Source organism: Acomys minous, assembly GCF_964271855.1.
Source record: "Acomys minous genome assembly, chromosome: 2".
Classification (NCBI taxonomy): domain Eukaryota; kingdom Metazoa; phylum Chordata; class Mammalia; order Rodentia; family Muridae; genus Acomys; species Acomys minous.
The window spans coordinates 87,334,732-87,357,746 of record NC_140484.1 but is presented as its reverse complement, the minus strand read 5'-3'; the positions used below and the strand labels follow the sequence as shown (position 1 = coordinate 87,357,746).

Genomic DNA, 23,015 nt, shown 5'->3' with positions numbered 1-23,015 from the left:
AGGTTGGCCTTGAACTCAGAGATCCTTCTGGCTCTGCCTCCTAAGTGCTGGGATTAAAGGTGTTTGGTACCATGACCCAGCTCACTTCCTCTTCCTTGGTAGTGTCCTTTCCAATTTGTACTTTTCTAGTTTTTCACATGTGAGAGAAATCATGACACTTGTCTGTGTGTCTGGCTTCACATGGTGCCGTAGTTCTGTCCACTTTACTGCAAGTGGTATAATTTTTTTAATGTTATGTAGTATCTTATATACCACAATTTCTTTGACCTAGGCTTATACCATAACCTGATTATTCTTTTTAAAGCCTTGTTTTATTTTGTATGTGCCATGTACATGCAGGTACCGTTGGAGGCCAGAAGTTGACATCAAAACTGGAATTGGACTTAGAGGTGGTTTTGAGTCACTTGACATGAGTGTTGGGAACCAAACTTGTGTGCTGTGGTTATGGGTGTCCGCCATGCCTAGTTTCTAAGATAACAGGGATTGGCCCCAGGGGTTTGTACATGCTAGGCAAGCACCTCATCAACTATGCTGTTAATATTAGTTACTTCTCTAGTAACTGGAACAAAATACCTGACAAACGAACTTAAGGTTATTTACCTCATAGTTTGTGAGTGTAGATAGAGTTCATCTTGCCAAGAAAGTCAGGGTAGCAAGGATGTGGGGACAGCTGGTCACAGTGCATCTGCAGCCAAGTAGCTTGGCCCTCTTTCCCTCTTTCTTCAGCCTGGGACCATGGCCCATGGAGGGTGTCACGTTTAGGTCTTCAAGCCTCAGTTAGCCTAATCTAGGAAGTCACCAGCCACATGTCCCCCCTGGGGTTTGTCCCCATGACATTTCTAACCCTGTCAGATCAACAGGATTGGCATCAGGTGCAGGAGCGATGGCTTGGCAGACAGGAGCACCTGCTGCTCTTGCGAGGCCTTGAGTTCAGATCCCAGCACCTATGTCGGTGGCTCACAGCACCTGTACTTCTTTCTAGCTGCTTCCCCAGGGGATGCCCTCCTCTGTCCCTCAGGCACCTGCACACTGTGTATACTCATGTGCACACGCACACATGCACATGCACACACGCACATGCACACATGCACAAACATTTTTTAAAAATACTAACCATCATAGTTAATCTACAGCTCCCTTGGAATTTAAATTTCCAGGTTTTTATAGATGTTAGATATCCTAAAGTTAACTGGCAGAGACCTTCTGTGAGCTGTCTGCTCTCCTGTGCAGGACCTTTTAAATTTGATATGGTCCTATTTGTCGCTTAGATTCAGAAAGTCTGAATATTACTGGATCTTTAAAGGTATCCCCAGTTTGCTGTTACAAATTTCAGAGTTTAGAATCTTAAACGTCTTTGATCCTGTTGAGTAGATTTTTGCAGGTGAGAGACAGGTACCTGGTTTTGGTCTTCTACATGGGAATGTGGGGTTTCGTGTGTTTCTGGCATCTTGGCTAGAACTCACATGGTCATATGCCCGAGTGTATTTCTGGCTCTGCTTGTCCCATTCCTCCCCGTGCCTATTTTATGCCAATGTTGTGCTGGTTTTACTTCCATGGTTCTGTAGAGTAACTAGAAATGGTCCTTCTGCTCAGGAGGTTTTTGCTGCTTGTGATCCTTTGTATTTCTACATGGATTTTATGGAGAATGTCCTCGACCTAGTTTATAAAAACAATATAAACCCCAAAATTAAATGTGTTCTTTATCATAGGAATTTGAAATTTAACGTCTGGTCCAGTGCTCCCAGATAAGGTATGCTTGTGTATGGACAGCCCAAGTCTTCTTAGTACAGATAAATGGAACTGAACACACGGTTCTCATCTGAGCACCTGATCATTGGGACAAGGGCATTGGCATCAAACAAGCATAATCACGTTTCACATGGGTTACTATGGACCAAGATCTTTTAAAGACACGTATAAACTCTAGTTCTGATGTCTCCTTGTCAGAATGGGCACATAAGATGACCCATTAGAAGAGATGGTCTTCTCATCTCTTGGGTAGGCACTAAACTCTTGTAGGAAGTATCTCCTTTTAGGTTGCTTTTGTGTGAGACTGTTATACTAAGGGGATACAGGAGCTCAGAGGACAGCTGACCTGAAACTGGAGGTGCAGGCAGTTGTGAGCTGCCATGTGTGTGCTGGGAACTGAACATGAAGCCTCTGTAAGGATAGTAAGTGCTCTTAACCATTGCGCTATCTCTCCAGCCCCTCTTTTAAAAAAAAATACTTTATAGGGGGCTGTAGTGATGGTTCAGAGGCTAAACGCACTGACTGCTCCTCTGGAGGTCCTGAGTTCAGTTCCTAGCAATCACATGGTGTCTCACAATCATCTAAAATGTGATCAGATGCCCTCTTCTGGCCTGCAGGTGTACATGCACTGTCTATATAATAATAAATAAATAAATCTTTTAAAAACTACTTGGCAGGGTGGTGTTGGCAGCAGTGCACACCTTTAATCCCAGCACTCAGGAGGCTGGGCAGGTGGATCTCTTTGACCTCAAGGCCAGCCTGGTCCACAAAGAGTGTTTCCGGATAGCCAAGGCTACAAACAAAAAAACTTTATAAATTAATTTAGTGTAAGTAACTGGAGGTATTGATTTGGCCTTTATCCTATCCAGGTGACTAAATAGTTAAGCCCTTTTTATTATTTGTTGTTATTTTACTAATTTGTGGGGGGCAGTGTATGCCACATACACTGGTATGTGCTGGTTCCCATAGTGACCTGAAAAGGGTGTCAGATCCCATGTAACTGAAGTTACAGGCTTTTATGAGTGCCTGCTTGAGGGTGCTTCTTCTGATCACTGAACTGTTCTCCGACTCCCGGACAGCTTATTTAAGTTGGAATGAGTCTGTGATTAGGGGCTTGTGAAATACAGCTCTTTGACATATTTAGCAGGTGAAGAAAAGGCTCTAATCCATATTGAAAGGTGAAGTGTGTGTGTGTGTGTACTTGAAATTGGTTTCCTCCTCTCACTTGTTGAAGCAGGGTCTCTTGGTTGGTTCCATTGGCTTCCGTCAGTTCTGTCACTGCCTCCTATCTCAAGATAAGAGTGCTGAAATCACAGATGAGGGCCACTGCATCTGGCTTTTACTTGGGTTCCAGAAATCGAACTGCGGTTGTCAGGTTGGAGTGGCAAGTGCTCAGTGGTCTTAAGTAACAGTTCCAAGGCTCCCTTCAGTTCTAGCGTCCTGTCAAAGGGGTTACACAAGTCTATCAACACTGCCATACAGCTGGTGACAGCTGCCTATAGCAAAAGGATACAGATGACAGTTGGCTGTGGGTTCTGAATGCTGAACACCTGCCTGTGTCTTGGTGTCCAGAGTTTTTTACCTTATCTTCTTCAGGTCCCAGCAGAGATGGCACAATCAGTGAGGACACTATTCGAGCATCTCTCATCTCAGCAGTCAGCGACAAACTGAGATGGCGGATGAAGGAGGAAATGGATGGTGCCCAGGCAGAGCTCAATGCCTTGAAACGAACAGAGGAAGACCTGAAAAAGGGCCACCAGAAGCTGGAAGAGATGGTCACCCGCTTAGATCAAGAAGTAGTGAGTAATGCATTGAAGATTGACACTGTGCGGGTTGAATTACCGCCAAAACAAAGGGTTCTGTGCACATCCTGGATGTGTAAAGGGAAAGTTCGGTCAGCAGCAGGGGCCTGTAGTCTGTGAGCAAAGCTCTCTAGGCAGGAGTGGTGGTTCTCGGGGACTGAGGCCAGAGGCGATCAGACAGAGGAGAGAGGGGAGAGGAAAGGTCTCCAGTGCAGCCACGTGGGTCTCCTACTGGAAAGTGGGTGCTGTCTGGAGCACTGCACTGCTTCCAGGGGAAACTGATGCCAGTTCTAGGGAATGTGAATGGTCAAGATCTGCAGAGCTATTTCCAAAATGCTGTTTGAGTCACTATTAGAACTCTCTTTGGGGGGCTGGAGAGATGATTCCATGGTTAAGTGCTCTCCCAGCACCTATATCAGGCTGCTCACACCTGCCTGTTGACCTCAGCTCCAGGGAATCTGACCCCCGTTTCTGGTCTCCTTTGGTACCTCTGCATGTTCTCCACCCCACCCCCTCTCTCAACTGTATCTCAGCAGCTTCTCTGGTTTCATCATCCAGGTAATTTGGGGGCCTTGAGGGCTTCATATCAATGCAGCTTGTGCCCCTTCAGTCTTCAGGCTTTCTCTTGTCGGGCATAAAGTGGACATCGTAATAGCCAACCATTTCAGTTCAGAACTGTGATAGCAGTGTAATGGAGAGCCACAGCCACCACCTGCAGTGTCTTGACACTGGAGAAAGTGTTGTAGCTCTGAGAGTCGAATACTTTACACACACAAGTTCTCCTGTGGAACTCCTTGTTTTATTGTCTGTGGGAGGGACTTCCTTTTGGAAGGCACTGTGTCTGCGGTCCAGTTGGCAGCGCCACGCCTCACTCACTATTATGCTCCTTCTGGGAAGTTTCCGCCATTCACACATCCTACCGTCAGTCAGCCAGGCGTGGTGGCGCACGCCTTTATTCCCAGCACTTGGGAGGCAGAGGCAGAGGCAGGCAGGGCTCTGTGAGTTGAAAGCCAGTCTCGTCTATAAAGCCAAGGGTACACAGAGAAACTGTTTCTGTCTTGGGAGAAAAAAAAAAAAAAGATACTGCCATGAGGTCACATTGTAGATGTGTCACAGTAGGTGATCATGTACAAAACAGTATAAAGTTATGCACGGATTGTTCTGTTTTCAGGCTGAAGTTGATAAAAACATAGAACTTTTGAAAAAGAAGGATGAAGAACTAAGTTCTGCTCTGGAGAAAATGGAAAATCAATCTGAAAATAATGATATTGATGAAGTTATCATTCCCACAGCCCCACTGTATAAACAGATTCTAAATCTGTATGCAGAGGAAAATGCTATTGAAGACACTATCTTTTACCTGGGAGAAGCCTTGAGGCGGGGAGTAATAGATCTGGATGTCTTCCTGAAGGTAGGTGTCCTTCTGCCTGTGTGGGTCTGAGGGCACCTCAGAGAAGTCACACCACCTGGATTTGAGATATTGCCCACTCCCGTTTTGTTTTGCTGTTTCTAATCCATTACTGGTCTTAGGGTTGGATAATTTAGATGAGTTTTCCCAGATCAGGTTGTCCTAGAAGGAAGTGGCTACCTTCTTTCATGCAGGTTATCTCTGGCTTGCTAATACCATACAGACTGAAGATGTAGTAAGCTTTGCTTGTTGCTGTTTGTTGGGTCATAGAGAATATGGGCTTAGGAATAGTAGCCAGGCACTCTGTGTATTTGACCTGGCTTCTGGCGATACCTCAGTGTTCATGGAAGCTGGGTAGGGCACTTGGATGAGTGGCTAAATCATGTGTCTTGGGTCTAATGCAAGCAACCACGGTCTTCTGGCTGGGGGGCATGACACAAGAAAAAATGTGAAGAGAGAGGCAAGAAAAGTATGCTGTTTTGGAGACATTGACTAGGGGCAAAGTTAGCTCCATTTCTCCTCAGCTCTTCCTTTTCTCTTAGTAAGAGACAGCTTGGTAACTTGTGTGAGATTTGCAGTATGTTTTCCTGGCATCTTGGTGTCTCAGGATGTAGCTATGGGCTGGGGATACATATCAGGGTATGACACTTACCTAATGGTTACAACACTCTAGGTTCAATCCTCAGTACTGCAGAGCCAACCAAAGTACCCTGAGTCAGACCCTGCAGTGCAGTAGACTTTTTAAAAGCCATGTATAAAGAGTTAATGGTTCCAAAGGCTGCTATTTGGATATTTATGTATCCAAGGCTAAATATGTATATTTAAGATTGCTAGATGCTCTCTGACCTCATGCCTGGGTCAAAGCCAATCTGACCTGTTAACACTTTCTTCCTTCCTAGCACGTCCGCCTTCTGTCCCGTAAACAGTTCCAGCTAAGAGCACTTATGCAGAAAGCAAGGAAGACTGCGGGTCTCAGTGACCTCTACTGACTCCGGTATCGGCTGGACACCGGCCTCTTCGTAAAGCATCCTTTTCTTTTCCTTTCTCTCATCAGTAGAACCCACAATAAGTTATTGCAGTTTATCATTTGAGTGTTAAATATTTTGAATCAATAATATATTTTCTGTTTCCTTTGGGTAAAGACTGGCTTTTATTAATGCACTTTCTACCCTCTGTAAGCTTCTTGTGCTGTGTCAGGACTGAGTGGGCTAAATAAACTTTGTTGCATAATTTCTCTCTTTCTTGGACTTGAGGAAAGATGCAGAAACTTAGTCAGAAGCCTGGATTCTCATTACAAACAGGACATAAATGTCCAGCTTAAGTTGCAGTTCGGTATTCTATAGGACAAAGACAGTTCCATTTAGTGTGGGGTATAACACAGAAGTTGGTGTATTAGAGGATACATCTATTTCTTTCTAGAACCAACTGAACTGTGACTTTTTAATCAAGAGGAAGTCTCATGTTCAATAGGCAAGACAGTCCAGCCACAGTGGGTAGGTATAGAGCATCTTACAACTCATGTGTGATATTGCAGGAAATCATAACAAATTTTTAAATATTTGAAATGAATTTTTAAAAGAAATAGGATACTGCTGGGCAGTGGTAGCATATGCCTCTAATCCCAGAGCTCAGGAGGCAGAGACAGTGCATCTCTGTGAGTTTGAGGCCACCCTGGACTACAGAGCAAGTTCTGCGACAACCAAGGTTACACAGAGAGACCTTGTCTTGAAAAAAACAAAACAAAAAGAATACTATAATTTGCGGGAGACTGACTTGTTATGAAAATATAGCGAGATATTTTTAATCCATTTCACACGAGAGATGCATGAGTTGCTAAAGCCTACATCAAATATTCCAAAATCTGAAAAGCTCTGGTTCCTAAGGCATATATAATCTGGTACCAAGCATTTCAAATAAGGAATACTAAACCTGTAGCAGTACATGCCTGCTACAAAACCGGAAAGATCTCCAATTACAGCCTCTACTTTAAGAAGCAAAAATACAAGAACAGTATACTGAAGCCAAGAAATATAATGTATTATGGGGAAATAAAACAATGAAATAGCCAAAAGAGAAAAAGGGGGGGGGGGGAGCCAGTAGAGAACATTACTCACATTAAAAAAACAGGCTTTGAACAAAGCCAAGAAGTCCAAACTAGCCAAAATTTCAAAAAAGCCTCTGTGGGTATTTGGGTTCATACCTGTAGTCCCAGCATCAGGAGGCAGGAGGCATTAAGTTCAAGGCCAGCCTGGGCTACACTGTGAGATTCAGTCTAAAGAGAGAGAAGACAAATGGTTAAGATCTGAAGGGAAAGGGCAGCCGCCATCACTCCTGGCCTTCAGGAGACAAGCTGGAAGCCAACAAATCAGAGCACCTCTACAAGATGTGTCAGTTTCCAGGAAGAGACATGTCGGCCTGAGTCAGAAACAAGACAGGACTAGGCCTAGAACAAGCACAGATGCAGCCGGTAATCTGAAACCCCCCCCCCCCCCTACAGCAAACTGGGAGCTGGGTGGACTCACTAGAGCAGGTCCCCAAACACAGACCTGAGCAGGTGACATGGCTCAGTGGAGAAAAGGAACTTGTTACCAAGCCTGCCGGCCAAAGTTCAATCCCTGGGCCCTGCATTGTCAAAGGACAGAGCCAGTTTCTGCAAGTTTTTTGCTACCCTCAGTGTAAACATCTCACACACTCTCCCTTTCACACACACACTCACTCTTTAATTTAAAAAAAAAAAAATGCTTACTCATCTCCATAGCCAGTCGGAAATGGGTTCACATGACGTCCGACTCCCCAGGGGAAGGGCCTGGTCCTGTGGAGGTAGGGGTAAGCAACGAACTCGCTGTCTCATGCTCTCCTTGTATCGACTTAAGGAAAACATTGAGCATGCTCACTCCTACCCCGGGCAGTGCCACAAAGTGGGTGAGGGTCCTCTACATGCCAGCTGAACTCTCCTCGCTGTGGGCGCCACTCGACATGGGCTGCCCCATGCATAGGAGGGCCTGGCCCTACCCCACTTCAAAAGTTGCATCTCAGCCAGGCTGGTGGTACACACCTTTAATCCCAGCACTCGAGGAGGCAGGGGCAGGAGTATTGCTGTGAGCTGGAGGCTAGCCTGGTCTACAAAGCAAGTCTAGGACAGCAAAGGCTACACAGAGAAACCCTGTCTCAAAAAAAAGAATGTTTTTCTTCTGATATTTATATGTTTTTTAAAGCTTTATTTCTGTGTATGAACGTTATGCCTACATGTATGTCTGCAGAAGGTGTCAGTCACCACGTGGATGCTAGAAATTGAACCAGAGTCATCTGGAAAGGCCACAAGTGCCCTTAACCACTGAGCATTATCTCCAGTCCCTTAATGTATATGATCATATATTTAGTAAATGATATACATAGAGAGGGGAACTAATGAAGCAATGTGAATGTTTCCCTTGCAACAAAAGAAGAGAGAACACTGGAGGAAGTACTTCCTGTTTTGTGAGAGCTTCAGTCTGCGTTGCAATGAGTTGTCACACGTGCGCTGATAAAACTGAGCAGTACTCACTCATCAGTTCCTCGGAGATGTAATTTCCCTCTGTGCAGCCTGCATTGATAGCCAGACACACAAAGGATTTCTAAAAGGCAGAGATTTCAGACAGGCCTTGTGAGTGTATGCCTTTAACCCCGGGGCAGCAAGTCCAGGACAGCCAAGGGCTACACAGAGAATCCCTGTCTTGAAAAACCAAGGAGGGGCGGATGTCTTTGGCGTTTATCTTTCTAATCTTGAGACTGGTGTTATGCCATACGTCTCCAATATTTTATTTAACTTTTTAACATGGAAACACTTGAGATGTGACGTATGCAATACTATCTGTTAAAGTGCAGAATGTGGAGACTTTATAATTTGATGTCTTTCTGGAGGTTCCAGAGTATGTCTGCACTCTTCCTGAGAAGCGTCTCCTCTTCTGGGCTCAAGTTCACCTTCACAATGTCAGTGATGCCATTCCGTCCCAAGATACAGGGGACACTGAGGAAGACGTCCTCCTTTATTCCATATAAGCCCTGAAACACAAGGTCACATCATTGTTTGGTTCCCTTGCTCTGTGCCAGAAAGCTTGAGAAGGCCGTGTGGGCGGGTGGGGCGCTAAGCAGAGCTTTACAGAAGGCAGAGTGATCTTTGGGAGAAATGAGAGCTGTCTTGAGTCCTGGACCACATGGATGGTCAGTGACAAGGAGAATGTGCCAGAGGCCTTTAAAAGGACCCTCAACAGACCATCTTGCTGTCTAAAAGGTTAGCTGTCTCCATGTGACCTTTTTAACTTGTGAAAGACCGAGAGCAGGAATTCTCCAGCACACTGAGGAGACAGTGAAGGCTAAGGTGGGTGGTGACCAGGGAGCCTGTTCTGAGTGGGCACTATGGGCAGCACTCAGTGTGGCCACCAGCTGCTACAAATGGCTTCTCAAGTCCTTAGAGGTAAAGCCCCAGAGGAGCAGCCCAGGGTTATTCTAACACAACCAGCATAGTATCTGAGGATGTATGTAGCCTTGGGATGTATTCCTGCTCTTCCGTACCCTAAACTGCCACCTTTCCTGGAGTTCCACCCTAGGACTCCCAGGCTGGGCAGAGAGACATGGCAGACAAGCAGCCAGCCATAGACAGTACTCGGCCGTGGAACGCTGGCCAATGGCCCAACAGCCCTTCCATTCTCACAGCCAAAGCCAAGGCTATGGCCACCCATACATTTGCCCGCATACTCCAGCCTCTGCTGTCTCATTGCTGTTGGAAGGAGCCTGCTTGTTTGAGGCTGCCATCTCCTGCTCTGGATAGCTATTGCATTAGGTGCTGGACTCCCTCTCCCGAGCAGGGCGTCTTGCTCTCTGTCTGACTTCATCTACAGAGCATCTTTAGACGTATATGCCCCTAGCCGTAGGTGATCCGGCTGATGATATATGGCCTTTGACCTAGCTCCCTGCCAGCTCTCCCTTCCCGTCCCTTCACCGGCGGAATAATTAGGTGCTGTGTTCATATGATGGAAGCATGCTGCCCAATACAAAGCAAGCATCCTAAAAGTGCCTGGTTCCAACCAGTTATGAACACCTATCCTGGAAGCCTCACCCACTCCCCAAGGGTTACATAGCCTTTGCTCTCCCCCAAGGAAAGTTGAACTAGCTCCCTGAAGTGGTTCCCAGAGTGTCTGATCTCCGTAGTGCTCGAGGCCTTCTAAGCTCTGCACCTCGCCTTCTGCCCCTCCTGCCTTGGTGGGCTGGTGGCCGGCAGCGCGGCCCCCGCCCAGGGAAGAACCACACGTGCCACCTACCCCGTCACCGCCCCTGGAGCTCTTACTGAACTCTCCCCATCTGCCCACCCAAACGTCCCACTCATCCTGTGAGGCTGAGGCTGGGTTTGTGATCGGCAATGGAAGAGCGGTGATTGTAGGCATGTCAAGTATGAACGCTGAGGGTCAGGGGAGATCGCCAGACTGACAATCCGTCCCCACTCCGCTACTCGCCCAGAGCCTCGTGCTCTCTGGGTGCACAGAGAAGGGTCCCCCACTCCTGGGGTCTTTCCTTATATCCCAGCTTCCTGCTGGGAACTCGGCCACTTGCCTCATTCATTACTTTACACTCAACCTCCCCAGTGACCAGGCATGATAAATGAACATTTCCTCCTACCTTAACCAGCGTGGAAACTGGATGCACCCTCCTCAGATTCCTCAGTATTGATCCTGACATATCTGTCACGGACAGCGCAATAGCCCAAGAGGTGCAGCCCTTCAGCCGGAAGATTTCAAGGCCACTGCAGTTGTGCAGGGAAGGAAATCAAAGTCGTGAGATGTCAACTCAAGGACCACACTGTTGTTCACACATCCTTTCTGAAGCACACATTTGTGACAGTCTCTCAGAGTTCTTTTGTGTTTATGAGCTTACAATGAGACCTAAAAATAGGTCTCAGCCAAGTATAGTGGGCATAGGTGAGGTCCAAACCAGCCTGATCTACACCGTAAGTTCTGGGCCAACCAAAGATACACAGTGAGATCCTGTGCCAAATAGATAAGTCTCATAAAATGTTATTATTCACTTTATTTACTCATTTATTTTTATTTTATGTGCATTGGTATTTTGCCTGTATGTGTCTGTGTGAGGGTGTCAGAACCCCTGGAACAGTCAGTTGCCATGTGGGTGCTGGGAATTGAACCCAGGTCCTCTGGAAGAGCAGCCAATGCTCTGAACCCCCAAGCCATCTCTCCTGCCCCATAATTCACTTTAAATAAGAACTGACTAAGAGCGAGGCGTGGCAGCACACACCTTTAATCCAGTACTCAGGAGGAAAAGGCAGGCTGACCGCTGAGAGCTATCCATAGTCTCAAAACAAAACCACAAAATCAGTTCATCTTTCTCTTTTCTTTTTTTTTTGGGGGGGGGGGAGGGGGTTTTGAGACAAGGTTTCTCTGTGTAGCCTTGGCTGTCCTAGACTTGCTTTGTAGACCATGCTGGCCTTGAACTCACAGCCATCCACCTGCCTCTGCCTCCCGAGTGCTGGGATTAAAGGCGTGCGCCACCACTGTCTGGTCAGTTCATCTTTCTTTTATCATAAAGTCAGACTACTAAGACACCAAGATGGGATCAATTTTTAATATCAATAACTAATGTCAGTAATATTAATTATTGTTGCTTAAATACTTAAATATAGTTTATGATTACCTTGAAAATTACTACATACAGCTCTCTGACCACATAAAATTACTGGTATAGGCCTGGTGTAGTGGTACATACTTTTAAAAAATTGTTCTTTTACAAATGACTTTTTATTTATACAGTATTCTCCCTGCATGGCAGAAGAGGGCACCAGACTTCATTATAGATGGCTGTGAGCCACCATGTGGTTGCTGGGAATTGAACTCAGGACCTTTGAAAGAACAGACAGTACTCTTACCCTCTGAGCCATCTCTCCAGCCCCCAGGGTACATACTTTTAATCCAAGCACTTAGATGGCAGGAAAATCTCTATGGGTCAGGGCTAGCCTTCACCACATGGCAATACCCTCTCTCAAATATAGGTACACATGCATATATAAAGTCAGATATGCTCATCAGAGAAACTCTAAGGAATACATGAAAGGAAGTAAAACTCAAATCCTACAGAGGTGCCACAGATAAAAAGCCAGCAGCAGGTATGGACTTCACAGGCCTCATGTGCCCAGACCGAGACACTGTCAGAAACCTAGGCTTATTCATCTAACGGAGCAAAGGTCTGTGTAAGATTTATTCTTTGTAAAATTTTATCTTACATGTCTGGGTGTTTGGCTTACATGTGTCTGTGCCCCACATGTGTGTCTGGTTTCCACAAAAGCCAAAGAGGGCTGCAGATACCCTGGACTGGAGTGACACAAAGTTGAGAGCCACCACGTGGTGCTAGGAATCCAAGCCAGGACCTCTGGAAGAGCAGCCAGTATGCTTAACCACTGAGCCAGCTCTCGAGCCATTGACAAAATTTGTTTCTCATTTTGTTTGGTTTTTGAGGGGGAGCTGTTTGTTTTGTTTTGGGTTTTTGTTTTTGTTTTTTTGAGATACAGTTTCCCTATGTAGCCTTGCCTGAAACTTGCTCCGTAGACCAGGCTGGTCTTGAACTCACAGAGTTCAACACAGGCTCCTGAGTGTTGAAATTAAAGGTATGTAACACCAACAGGTAGGAAATGTTGGGTTTTTTTGTTTTGTTTTTTTTGGGGGGGGGTTGTTTTTTGTTTTTGGTTTTTGGGTTTTTGTTTTGTTTTGTTTTTGTTTTTGTTTTTTTGGTTTTGCGAGACAGGGTTTCTCTGTGTAGCCTTGGCTGTCCTGGACTCACTTTGTAGACCAGACTGGCATTGAACTCACAGCGATCCGCCTGCCTCTGCCTCCTGAGTGCTGGGATTAAAGGTGTGCGCCACCGCACCTACCTACAAAATGTATTCTTAATACCAGTTATTAAGGCATTGGAAATCACATAGCTACGGTTACCTTTCCACCACCTGTTTGTGAACCATTCCCCATTGCTCCTTGTCTGAATCAGTTCCAAATCCTGGGATCAGCGACTTCAGAGGTACGCCAGCTACATTCACACCACTCCATACGGGCACTGAGAAAACAGAACTGTCCTCATGAGTCTCTCTTGCCAAAACTGAGCCAACTGCTTGGTTGAGTTCACTGCTGGGGTGTTTTGTTGAGAGGGTTTGTTTATGTTCTGTTTTTTTAAAGATTTAAATTTTTTTCAAAAAGTTTATTTATTATGAATACAGTATTCTGTACTGCATATGAGTCAGCAGGCCAGAACAGAGCACCAGACCTCAGTATAGATCGTTATGAATCACTATGTGGTTGATGGGAATTGAACTCAGGACCTTTGGAAGAACAGCTAGTGCTCTTAACCACTGAGCCATCTCTCCAGCCCCTGTTCTGTTCTGTTCTGTTTCTGTTCTTTTGAGAAAGGCCTCAGCTACCTTCAAATTCATGTCTTCCTGCCTTTGCCCCAGTGACTGCTGACGAGCATAGTATGTTTTGCCACATGTGGCTAGTGTTGACTGACTGGGTGGCATATGACTCCAGCTGGCCTCAACTCAATGTATAGTCAAAGATGGTGTCAACCTCCTGATCCTCCTGCCTCTACTCCACCCCCACCTCCAGATGGTTAGATTTTAGGCATATATCAGCACTCCCGGCTTGGGTTGGTTGAGAATGTCGGGCTTGCTATAAGCACCTGAGGATGTCTGTAAATTCCTGACCCTCCTGACGCAGCCTCCTAAGTCCTGGCATCACAAGTGCTTACTGCCATACCTGGATGGAGTTTTGGTTTGTATCTTATGGGTAGGACGCTATCTCACATCATAGATAGAAACAAGGCATTAAGGTTTTCTTGTTTTTTAAGATGTATTCTGTTTGTATTTTTGTCCTCCGTACTTAGTTGTGCATGTGTGTTTGTACTGGGGCCCTAAAAAGAATTTTGGATTCCTGAGGCTTGAGTTACAGGTGGCAAGGAAAAAGTGCTTGTAACTGCTGAGCCATTTCTCCAACCCCCACAGTAAATTTTAATTAGACAGAAAGGGAAATTACAAGACACAACATTACAAAACACAGGCCAGCTGTGGTGGTGTACACCTTTAATCCCAGCACTTAGAGTTTGAGGCCAGCCTGGTCTACAGAGTGAGTCTAGGACAGCTAAGGCTACACAGAGAAACCCTGTCTCAAAACAAAACAAAACAGAAAGAAAGCACATAGTTGAATTATTTGTAATTGTGTGGTGCAGGAGGCATTTTAAAGCAATATACAAAATGCAGATTCTACAAAGAAAAGGATTGCTAGGAAACATGCCTTAACTTAAAGGACCGCACACTTTTTCACAGGAACAGAACGATGTAGACTCTCATACAACCTGTCCCTGGAGAGATGGCTCAGAGGTTAAGAGCCCTGGCTGCTCTTCCAAAGGTCCTGAGTTCAATTCCCAGCAACCACATGGGTGGCTCACAACCATCTGTAGTGGGATCTGGTGCCCTCTTGTGGCCTGCAGGTGTACATGCAGACAGAGCACTGTATACATAATAAATAAATCTTGGGGGGAGGTGGCGCACGCCTTTGATCCCAGCACTCAGGAAGCCGAGGGAGGCAGATTGCTGTGAGTTCGAGGCCAGCCTGGTCTACAAAGTGAGTCCAGGACAGCCAAGATAACACAGAGAAACCCTGTCTCAAAAAAGCAAACCAAACCACCAACAACAAAAACAAAAGCAACCTGCCTCTAAGGAAAGGGATGAAAATTATGAGCTGGGCTTGGTGGCACACGGCCGCAATCCCAGCACTCAGGGAGGCAGAAGCATTAAGATTTCTATGAGTTTGAGGCCAGCCTGGTTTACAAAGCAAGCCCTGGACAGCCAAAACAATAAATAAGTAAGTAAATGTGAGACTTATGCAGCTATCTTGGCGGAGGAGGGGACCTGAAGCTGGGCCGCGCTCACCACTGGAGTCTCCATGTTCTCCCAGAATCCAGCCGTGGCAGCTGGTAGGGTGGACACCCAGCTTCTCGCCAATCATGTACCGGAAACGGGCAGAGTCCAGGTTACATCCACTTCCGATCACATGCGATACAGGGAAGCCGCTTAGCTTCCACACGACGTATGTCAAAATGTCCACTAGGAACAACAGGGCAGACGATGTTTGACAAAGAGCCATAGCAATTTCTCTTTACAGTTGCTTTTCTAAACAGATAAACTATTTTTTGGAGTCACATGCAGATTCGTCAGAATTCAAAGTTTAGTGAATGGAGAAGGTAGGCAACTCAGGGGGTTTTACATTAAATCATTCGCTAGTAGAATCATGGAGCATCCTCCGAGACACTCTGTGGGCTTTTCCGCAAATCTAACAAGGGGTCAGGTCTACCTCTTTGACTTTATGGACTTCTCCTTTCCACTGCCACACCCTCACCTGAGCTATCAATATGTTACCTAGAATACTGTGTGTGGGCACCGCCAGGGGGGTCTGCAGGGGCGTGGGCACCGCCGGGGGGGTCTGCAGGGGCGTGGGCACCGCCGGGGGGGTCTGCAGGGGCGTGGGCACCGCCAGGGGGTCTGCAGGGGCGTGGGCGCCGCCAGGGGGTCTGCAGGGGCGTGGGCGCCGCCAGGGGGGTCTGCAGGGGCGTGGGCACCGCCGGGGGGGTCTGCAGGGGCGTGGGCACCGCCGGGGGGGTCTGCAGGGGCGTGGGCACCGCCGGGGGGGTCTGCAGGGGCGTGGGCACCGCCGGGGGGGTCTGCAGGGGCGTGGGCACCGCCAGGGGGTCTGCAGGGGCGTGGGCACCGCCAGGGGGGTCTGCAGGGGCGTGGGCGCCGCCAGGGGGGTCTGCAGGAGCGTGGGCGCCGCCAGGGGGGTCTGCAGGAGCGTGGGCGCCGCCAGGGGGGTCTGCAGGAGCATGCGCAATACAGAAAGAGCATGACAGCTTTGCTTCCAGGCCGATGCTCTATGCAAGCAGGAAGTGATGGCTAAGGGGCAGCCAGAAGCTGCAGATCAGGGTACTGAAGACAGGAGGGAGGGAAACAGCAAAGATTGGGTTTTGAGTTTTAGGCATTTAAGGAAAATTCTGCCAAGGCTGGAGCGATGGCTCAAAGTTTAAGAGCACTAACTGCTCTTCCAAAAGTCCTGAGTTCAATTCCCAGCAACCACATGGTGGCTCACAAACATCTATAATGAGATCTGGTGGCCTCTTCTGGCCTGCAGGTGTACATGCAGGGGAAATACTGTATACATAATAAAAATCTTAAAAGTAAAATAAAACAAAATTTAACAGCGCAAGGAGCCGGGCGTGGTGGCGCACACCTTTAATCCCAGCACTCGGGAGGCAGAGGCAGGCGGATCGCTGTGAGTTCGAGGCCAGCCTGGTCTACAAAGTGAGTCCAGGACAGCCAAGGCTACACAGAGAAACCCTGTCTCAAAAAACCAAAAAAAAAAAAAAAAAAAAGAAAGAAAGAAAGAAAAAGAAAAAAAATAACAGCGCTAGGAAACACGTGTGACAGTAGCAAAGTTGTCAACACACAAATATCTGGCCAGATTAATCTTTAAAAATGAAGACACTGGATGTAAACTTTGGAAAAGCTGACAGGAGCAGGTGGGCAAGAACTCTGGAGCACATAGTGCTGGTATGAACGTCAACGGCACAGCACAGGACTCGGAAAATCCGTGTGCAGCTTCTAACAGAGCCTAACACTTCAGAGGCAGTGACCCGCTTGTGTCCCTCTGCCCTCATCACTTACTCCAAAGAAAGATTTGACCGCACAAATGCTTACACGTGAGTGTTCACATCATCCTTAAAAATGCATCCACAGCGGCTGCAGAGGTGGCTCTGCGGTTGAGAGCACTTACTGCTCTTGTAGAAGATCCAGGTTTGGTTCTGAGCACCCACACGATGGCTCACAACTGTCTGTAACATGTTACAGGGGATCTGACTCCCTCTTCTGGCCTTCATTGGACCAGGCACTCATGTGGGTGCTCGGAACCAAACCTGGGTCCTCTGGAAGAGCCATCGGTGTTTTTCACTGTGGAGGCAAAATGTCAAGAGTGAAGGACCTAAGTTTGGATCCCTTAGTACCCACGAGAAAAGTAAGACATGCTACATCTACAACCCTAGGGCTGGTAAGGGTCAGGGTGCACAGAGACACGTTCATTCAACAACTCAGTGGTCAGCAGGCTAGCCAAAATGGCAAGCTGCAGGCTCAGTGGGCGATGCTGGCAAGCAGCGCGGGAAGACACCAACCTCAGTGCATGCAGGCGCTCACACGTGCTCACCACATCCCACACACGGAAACATAAACAGGAGACTCCAGTTTGCACCGTAAAAGCGGGTAGGTGGAGAAATTTGTCTCACTGTTGTCTTTTTGTTTGTTAAGCTCCAGAAAATGAGTCAAGTGATAGGAACAGGGATGAAGTGCAGTTGAGCACACAGCCCCCACAGAGGTGACAGTGACAATCCCGATGCTAATGCGGGTGATGGCATCTGTCAAATTTACGGCTTGCAGACTTTGAATGAGCAAAGCTTATTACCCGCAGATGCAGCCTTAGTGTAGAATAGAGCGGTTCTAAGCCATGGTATGGACCAAACATCGCTCGGAAGGGGAGGGCACCCCACCTGGATTTGCCACGACCATTATCTTACAGTCGGGGCTGTTTTTGACAACGCCGGGAACGATTCCTTTCATGATCTCAACATTGCGCTGGAGCAGGTCAAGGCGAGATTCCCCCATCTTCATCGTTGCCCCCGCCGTGATGATAACTAATTTGGAGTTGGCCGACACACCGTAATCTGAGGAGGAGAGAGAAGACAGCACTCCAGGCAGGACCGCCAACCACCTGCCTACCCCATGCTCTCTCATTCACATGGCCACCTCCCACTCTGCCATCCCCTTCAACCCAGTGAGACCCAGAGCAAGAAGCCTGCAGTTCCGGCTGCGGCCTTTGCTCTTAGGTGTTGCCGGGAGCTGAAGCCATGGCAGAGTCACCAAGGCGCCCAAGTAATTACACATGGCAAGTTCAGCACTTTTCACAAAGCTCTATAAGCAACATGAACGAAGAAGACTAACCGGTTCCGTAGACGATATTTGGAGTGCTCAAGAAGAGGCTGCCATGGTGAAGATCCAGGGCCTCTCCCTTCAGCTTGTTTGCATTAGTATCAATAAGAGCAAGTTCGTCAGCCAAACCCTGAAACACACTTGAGTTATGAATAATGTTTTCTTTTTCTTTTTTCTTTGTATTTTGTTTTTTTTTTTTTGAGACAGAGTTTCTCTGTGTAGCCCTGGCTGTCCTGGACTTGCTTTGTAGACCAGGCTGGCCTTGAACTCACATTGATCCGCCTGCTTCTGCTGACCGACTGCTGGGATTAAAGGCGTGCACCACCATGCCCGGCTTGTTTTTTTTTTTCAAAATAGGATTTCTCTGTGTAGCCTGGCTGTCCTAGAACTTGCTCTGTAGACCAGGTTAGCCTTCAGCTCAAAGATCCACCAGCCTATGCCTCCGCATGCTGGAATTAAAGATGTATGCCACCAAAGCCAGGCACAGTGGAATAAATCCGTAATCCCACATTCAAGAGAGGCAGAGGCAGGAGGATCTTTATGTGTTTAAGGCCATCCTGGCCTACAAAGGGAGTCCAGGATAGGCAAGGCTATACAGAGAAACCCTGTCTCAAAATCCCCTCTGCCTCCCCCCAAAAAGATGTGTGCCCCCCACAGAGAATCGTGTGTAGGGGTGGGTTTGTTTTTTAAGATTTATTTATGTACGCAGTGTTCTGCCTGCATGTACACCTGCACTCCAGCAGAGGGCACCAGATCTCATTATAGATGGTTTGAGCCACCATGTGGTTGCTGGGAATTGAACTCAGGACCTCTGGAAGAACAGCCAGTGCTCTTAACCTCTGAGCCACCTCTCCAGCCCCTGAATCTCATGGGGGTTTTGTTGTTGTTGTTGTTGTTGTTGTTATTGTTATTGTTGTTTCGAAACAGGGTTTCTCTGTGCAGCCTTGGCTGTCCTGGACTCGCTTTGTAGACCAGGCTGGCCTCGAACTCACAGAGATCTGCCTGCCTCTGCCTCCCGAGTGCTGGGATGAAAGGCGTGTGCCACCATACCCAGCTCCTTTTACAATTCTTTAGAGGTTATATTTTGTTATTTTCATCTACGTGTATGTGGGTGTGTCTGTGGTATACACATTAACGTGTGTGGGTGGGGTAGTACTAGAAGATACCAGAAGAGGGCACTAGATCCTCTGGAGCGGAGTTACAGGTGTGTGTGAGCCACCAGATACAGGTGCCGGATACAGGTGCCGGCAGCGCTCTTAACTGCTGAGCCACCCTCCTAGAGCAGAGGGTTTTTTTTTTTTTTTTTTAAGATTTATTTATTTATTACATACACAGTGTTCTGCCTGCATGTACACTTGCACACCAGAAGAGGGCACCAGATCTCATGATAGTTATGAGCCACCATTGGTTGCTGGGAATTGAACTCAGGACCGCTGCAAGAGCAGATGGTGCTCTTAAGGGCTGAGCCATCTGCTCCAGGCCCAGAACGAGTCTTTTTTAACCCTTCAAGTTGCACTTTAAACTCACTGAGAATTGAGGGCATTCCGTCCGAGGGTTTTCACTTGAACATCAAGCTAGGCACTGACCTGCAAACACTGCTTTCACTGTGTCTCCTTCTGGCTCAAACAGAAGGAAACCACTGTGCTGTCTGTTGCTTTCACTCCCCTCACTTTTATACTGGCCCCTGAGCTTCATGGGAGCTCACCGCCTGTGCTCACTGCATTACTGTATTTGACAGATAGCAAATCCCACACAGCTGGGGCTGGAGCGATGGCTCAGTGGTGAGGAGCACCTGCTGCTCTTCCAGAGGTCCTGAGTTCAATTCCCAGCACCCGTATCAGGTGGCTCACTTCTGCCTGTAATCAATCCAACAGGAGGCCAGAGGTGGGGATTTCCCCTTCCTCTTCTGGCATCCACCCTATATATTTATGGCACACACTCATAAGACACATACACATGTCTGGGTTAATAATAAGACAGTTAAAATGTAAGACAAATCCAGGCCAGCAGGGCGGTGGTGGTACATGCCTTTAATCCCAGCACTCGGGAGGCAGAGGCAGGCAGATTACTGTGAGTTCGAGGCCAGCCTGGTCTACAAATCGAGTCTAGGACAGCCAAGATAACACAGAGAAACGCTGTCTCAATGCCCCCCCCCAAAAAAAAAGAAAGAAAAAGAAAAACAAAAGAGAGAAAAAAAGAAACATCCAGGCAACTAATCCATACTGTCCTCAGAGTGAAACTGGCTCCTGAACATGCACAGTGGTACAGACGTGACAAAGATGTGATCTGTGAGCTTTGACAATTTTATTTTGAAATTATGACATCACTGAGTGTGGTGACCAATGCCTTTAATCCCAGCACTCGTGAGACGGAAGCAGGCGAATCTCTGTGAGTTCGAGACCAGCATGGTCTACAAAGCAAGTCCAGAACAGCCAAGGCTACACAGAGAAACAAACAACACTCTAAACAAACAAATAAATAAATAAGTTGTATTGTCCTCTGGTTTTTGTTGTTGTTGTGTTTTTATTTTTTTGAGACACAGTTTCTCTGTGTAGTCCTGGCTGGTCTGGAACTCACAGAGAGCTGTGTGCCTCTGCCTCCCGAGCGCTGAGATGAAAGGCGTGCGCCACTCCTGCCCGACCCCTGCGCTTTTTGAGACAGGTTCTCCCTCGTAGACTAGATTGGCCTCAAATTACCCATGCAGCTGAGGATGGCCTAAAATTCCTGACTCTCCTTCTCTACCTTTTAAAATCCTGGGATTACAGGAGTATGTCGTGCCCAGCCTGAATGGCTCTACCACCACATAGACAGTGCCTAAGAATGAAATCAATAGAACAAATCTATTCCAAGACTGTACCTTCTGTGCCTGCTCTCTAGGCCTTAGGAAAACCTCAAGCCACACAGACAAGCTCTCCCTATATGATCCAGGCACACCTCACACTGAGGATTCCCCTGCCTCAGGAGATTTGCAGGATATTTGATCCTATTGTAAACTGGAGATTGAGAAGTGTTAAAAACTTGCTTCTTGTTTGGTGTGGTTGAGCCCTAACACACACCTTTAATCCAAGAACTTTGTTTATTGTAAACAGATGGTTATGGTGTGGCTCAGCCCTAGCACATGGCTAATCCAAGAGCTTTCTGTACACAGGACTTAATAAAGCTGACGCTAGGTCAAGAGGCAGAGCAAGAAACCAGCTGGCAGGGAGTAGAGAGCAGGAAGGACTTTGAGTTGAGGGGGATTTAAGACACAGTGGATAAGAAGCCGGGCATGGTGGCGCACGCCTTTAATCCCAGCACTCGGGAGGCAGAGGCAGGTGGGTCGCTGTGAGTTCGAGGCCAGCCTGGTCTACAAAGCGAGTCCAGGACAGCCAAGGCTACACAGAGAAACCCTGTCTCGAAAAACCAAAAAAAAAAAAAAAAAAAAAAAGACACAGTGGATAAGAGGCTTTTGAGCTTTGAGCTAGCAAGCTCTTTGGCTTTTAGCTTTTCCTCCTGGGCTGTCAGCTGGGCTGGCAAGCTTTTGGCTTTGAGCTTTTTGGTTTCTCCTCTGAGATGTGAGCGGAGTAGGAAGGTCAGCTGGGTGCTCTCTCTGCCTCTCTGAGCTAGCAGGGCTTTTTGTTTTGTTTTGGTTTTTTTTTGTTTTTTTGAGACAGGGTTTCTTTGTGTAGCCTTGACTGCCCTGGACTCACTCTGTAGACCAGGCTGGCCTCGAACTCACAGCGATCTACCTGTCTCTGCCTCCCAAGTGCTGGAACTAAAGGCGTGCGCCACCACGCCTGGCTCTAGATTTTCCTTTTCTAAAACAACGTTTTGGCGCCTCTACTCAGCTCACATCTCAAAGGAAAAGGCCCAAAACACTCACCTTCATAAGAGGAAAAGCCAAAAACAAACACAAACTAAAACAACAAACAAACAAACACCAAACCAACAACAACAACAACAACCAAAAAAAAAAAAAAACCTAAAAACCAAAGAGCTCACTAGCTCAACGCAGGATTTACCTATTTCAGTTAAGGCATCATCAGTCTTGCAGGCCTGACCTAAGAGAGTCGCTGCTCACCTTCAGTAAGATACTAATAGTGCACGCCATGCCCACATTTCCAACGCCCACCACAGTGATCTTACACCGGGAGGTTTTATCTTCTGCAGTTAGGTTCTGAATTAGCTTCTCTTTGACAGTGGACATGCTGAGCCTGAAGAACAGAAGGAAATTTCAGTGGATACCCATCCCTACAGTCAAGACATTAAACAACTTTTTTTTTTTTCTTTTTGGTGGGGAGTGGAGTTGAGGCAGGGTTTCACACTGTATCTAGGGCTGGCTAGGAAGTCACTATGTAGTCGAGGCTGGCCTTGAACTCATCTCGCGCGCGGGCACACACACACACACACACACTCAAAAAAAAAAAAAAGCCAGGCCTGGTGGAGCACACCTGGTCTACAAATAGAGTCCAGGACAGCCAAGGCTACATAGAGAAACCCTGTCTCGAAAAACAAATGGGGGAAAAAAAAAAAGCTGGGCCCACACCTTTAATCCCAGCACTCGGGACAGGCAAGGATGACTGTAAATTCGTGGTCTCAGAGTGAGGCCAGGACAGCCAGGGAAACACAAATCCTGTCCTGGGGTGAGGGTAGGGGGAAGAGTAGGGGGAAATCATAGCAATCCTCCTGTCTCAGTCACTCAGAGTGTAGGGATTACAGGCCTGTGCCACCAAACCTGCCTAGAAGCTACCTCTTGAGTTTGCAGAGTTCAGGAGCCAAGATCCAGGAAAACCCAGGGGTTCCCTACCTAGAGTGTGGGAGGAGTAAAACTGAAGCCTCCTGAGGCGGCTCCCTGCAGGCTCCTCCCCTGCCCAGTACCACAAGCCCACAGAAGCCTTCCTTCACCGGAAGGATGCAAAAGATACAGCCTAGAGCTGACACCGATGCAGAGGAGTGAAACCGGGACCACAGTTAGGTTCAGGGGCCAACGTTTATAACGAACGTAGCACGCTAGGGACTACGT

At 47.3% G+C, this 23,015-nt stretch overlaps 2 protein-coding genes across 4 annotated transcripts in view; one reads left to right on the top strand and one right to left on the bottom strand.

The window, feature by feature from the left end:
- The window catches only part of TSG101 (tumor susceptibility 101), a 30,595-nt gene extending 24,406 nt beyond the window's left edge, over positions 1–6,189 (top strand). For both annotated transcript variants that reach the window (XM_084773938.1, XM_084773937.1), the window contains 3 exons: positions 3,346–3,548; positions 4,723–4,962; positions 5,859–6,189. In XM_084773938.1, the coding sequence (XP_084630064.1) occupies positions 3,346–3,548; positions 4,723–4,962; positions 5,859–5,948 (533 nt within the window). In that variant the 3' untranslated portion in view covers positions 5,949–6,189. The remainder of the gene's footprint in view (positions 1–3,345; positions 3,549–4,722; positions 4,963–5,858) is intronic.
- Positions 6,190–8,578: 2,389 nt separating this feature from the next.
- Positions 8,579–23,000, bottom strand: LOC311592982 (L-lactate dehydrogenase C chain-like). Of its 2 annotated transcripts, none has more exons than XM_084773943.1 (8): positions 22,743–23,000; positions 22,074–22,206; positions 18,026–18,143; positions 17,575–17,748; positions 14,918–15,091; positions 12,933–13,050; positions 10,612–10,735; positions 8,579–9,000 (listed from the first exon to the last, which is right to left on the bottom strand). In XM_084773943.1, the coding sequence occupies exons 2-8, from the start codon at positions 22,197–22,199 to the stop codon at positions 8,836–8,838; spliced, it is 999 nt and encodes a 332-aa protein (XP_084630069.1). In that variant the 5' UTR covers positions 22,200–22,206; positions 22,743–23,000; the 3' UTR covers positions 8,579–8,835. The 2 variants fall into 2 exon arrangements, with proteins under 2 accessions (XP_084630069.1, XP_084630068.1); XM_084773942.1 differs by having other exon boundaries at positions 8,672–9,000; positions 22,800–22,999.
- Positions 23,001–23,015: the final 15 nt, after the last annotated feature.